Source organism: Scylla paramamosain, chromosome 30 (assembly GCF_035594125.1).
Source record: "Scylla paramamosain isolate STU-SP2022 chromosome 30, ASM3559412v1, whole genome shotgun sequence".
Lineage (NCBI taxonomy): Eukaryota > Metazoa > Arthropoda > Malacostraca > Decapoda > Portunidae > Scylla > Scylla paramamosain.
In genome coordinates, this window is record NC_087180.1 from 9,831,615 (window position 1) to 9,834,114 (window position 2,500).

Here is a 2,500-nt window from a genome sequence, read left to right on the forward strand (position 1 = left end):
AACTAGAAATATGATACCTGCAAACCGATCCCCGCCTCCAGGCCGCGTCACTGATGTGGTTCGAATCACCTGTCTCTCGCCGCCACCAGCGTGAACCTGCAGATATCGGATCCCCGCTCCCGCCTCGCGCCGCGCTCCCCGGCCCGGACGCTGCTGGGGACGCCCGGAGAGAAACGCGGAAATGGAGTCAAATTTATGTGACGCGACGAAACTTTAAGAGCAGAGTTTCGAGTGTCAAGTTTTGTTCGCTCGTGCCACTTTGCCCTCGTGATTATTTGATTTGCTGTCCCCAAAAGTCTATATATATTTTTTTCTCTCTGTTATATTTCAACGTCTCGTGGTTATGAGGGCCACGTGCTGTATTCTGATCGGTGTTTAATGAATCTTCGCCGACTTGCAATTAAGAATAAGGTCAAAGTTATTAGCAAATATTTAATCGAGAACAGCATTGCCTCGAGGTGTTTAAACTGACTGAAATAAAATAAATAAATAAAAAACACGTTTCCTTTTCATAATATATTAGTCTCCAGTCTCTGCAGTATTGGTCATCCATCGCATATCACTAAGTTTGCAGCGTTCGAATAAATGTTTGAACTGACAGAAAGAAAAATGATTCCTTTTCTAAATATACAATTCCCCAGGCTGCGTAATATTAGTAATCTCGTATCACTGAGTTTGCACTGTTTTAATAATTTTCTTTCCAAACACTTCTGCTTTCGAAAATACAAAATACCAGTGTAAGCATGGTGGAACACAGAGGTGAAGCAACATCTAAAGAAAAAAATGTCTTTGTAATGTTTCTTTTGTGTTGGTATAATGTTGTGTTTTTGTTAACTCTCTATGGCTGCAGCACAGATCCACTAGTATTGTGTAGAAAATACACTGAAAAATACACTTTTTACTCACTGGTGATACAAAATATTCACATCAATGGAAAAGAAAACACCCGTGATACTCGTAACTCGACTAACAATCTCTGTCACCTTTGAAAATAGTACTGACGAGAGAATAAAGAATTAAAAAATATACATGTAGGTTATATTCTTACCAGGAAGCAAGTGAGCAGAATATTTGATACATCAATACATGAATAAAGTATTATTTACAGCATAACCCAAGATTTCAATACACAGTGAACGTATGAAACAATATTGGCAAAAAAAGTGACAAATCCAGGATGAAAAATACACGAACTCCACCCAGAAATAAAAGTGACAGAAAAAATCGGAATAATAGACAAAAAAGGCGGGCGAAAACACGTTAATAGAAAAGCAAAAATTGGAAAAAGTCGAGGGCGCGTAAAAAATGCATATCAAAACAAAACAGAAAATGAAATATACGTGAATCTATGAATAGAAAACAAAGTATTTCAGGAGTGACTAGCATAGAGGCGAGGAGACCCTTATCACCCCCGCACACTCACTGCCTCTCACCCACCGCCTCTCGCACTACTACCGGATATTTGGCGCGGCGGACGGGGTGCCAAAGAGGAGTTCGAGGGTGCCAAAAGGATGTCAAAGTGTGCCAGGAGTGGGGAGTAAAGGGATGGAAGGGGGGAAATGACTGAATAACTCAACCTTTCACTGAACAAATAGAAGTCTCATTACGAATCTAGGGCATGAAATTAGGTCTCTCTCTCTCTCTCTCTCTCTCTCTCTCTCTCTCTCTCTCTCTCTCTCTCTCTCTCTCTCTCTCTCTCTCTCTCTCTCTCTCTCTCTGTTCTCCTTTTCTTTTCATAATCTACACTAATTCATATCTGACTCAATATCTGAAGGTGAGTGTAATCTAAAGGAAATTTCCAGGAAGGTTCTCCAGCCATCTTGCGTTTCCAGAGCCGTATTCTGAAACACTTCTGCGCCGGACCTCCACCACTTCCAAAAGGTGCCAGTTCAAATGACACTGATTTTTAAGGGCATTTTTACGATTCTAGTGACATAAACAATATTTCTACATTATTAACGGGAAAAACACTCTAACGACTAATCATCTTTGTGGACTTTGAAAACAGCTGTGGTGGGAGAGCAGAGCGTTTCTGAATACGGGCCCTGCTGTTCATTGGAAAGGATTCAGCAGGTTTCAATTCCACCACTGGCTCACCTGTTATGGGTTTATTGTGGTGGCTGGGGGACTGTGTATCTCTCACCTGATCCCTTCTTTATGTGAGAGAGAGAGAGAGAGAGAGAGAGAGAGAGAGAGAGAGAGAGAGAGAGAGAGAGAGAGAGAGAGAGAGAGAGAGAGAGAGAGAGAGAGAGAGAGAGAGAGAGAGAGAGAGAGAGAGAGAGAGAGAGAGAGAGAGAGAGAGAGAGAGAGAGAGAGAGAGAGAGAGAGAGAGAGAGAGAGAAATATACCACTTGCATAGAAAACAAAACGTACAAAACATGATTACAAAGTTTATATCAATCACTAAACGCAATCAAAACATTTACAACTGCATGCAAAACAACATTTGGGGAATTTCCACCCCATCACAGCACCCACACGCGAATACATAAAAAAAAAA

At 41.3% G+C, this 2,500-nt stretch overlaps 1 protein-coding gene across 11 annotated transcripts in view; it reads right to left on the bottom strand.

The window, feature by feature from the left end:
* LOC135116241 (uncharacterized) overlaps positions 1 to 2,500 on the bottom strand; it is a 216,213-nt gene that overhangs the window by 157,677 nt on the left and 56,036 nt on the right. For 6 of the 11 annotated variants that reach the window (XR_010276218.1, XM_064033608.1, XM_064033606.1 and 3 more), the window contains exon 3: positions 18 to 153. The exons of 3 other annotated variants lie outside the window; for them this stretch is intronic. Coding sequence is in view for 6 of the 8 variants with exons in the window: in XM_064033608.1 (XP_063889678.1) it covers positions 18 to 153 (136 nt within the window). In the remaining 2 variants the exon portion in view is untranslated. The remainder of the gene's footprint in view (positions 1 to 17; positions 154 to 2,500) is intronic. 2 more of the 11 variants (XM_064033607.1, XM_064033610.1) reach the window with 1 other exon arrangement.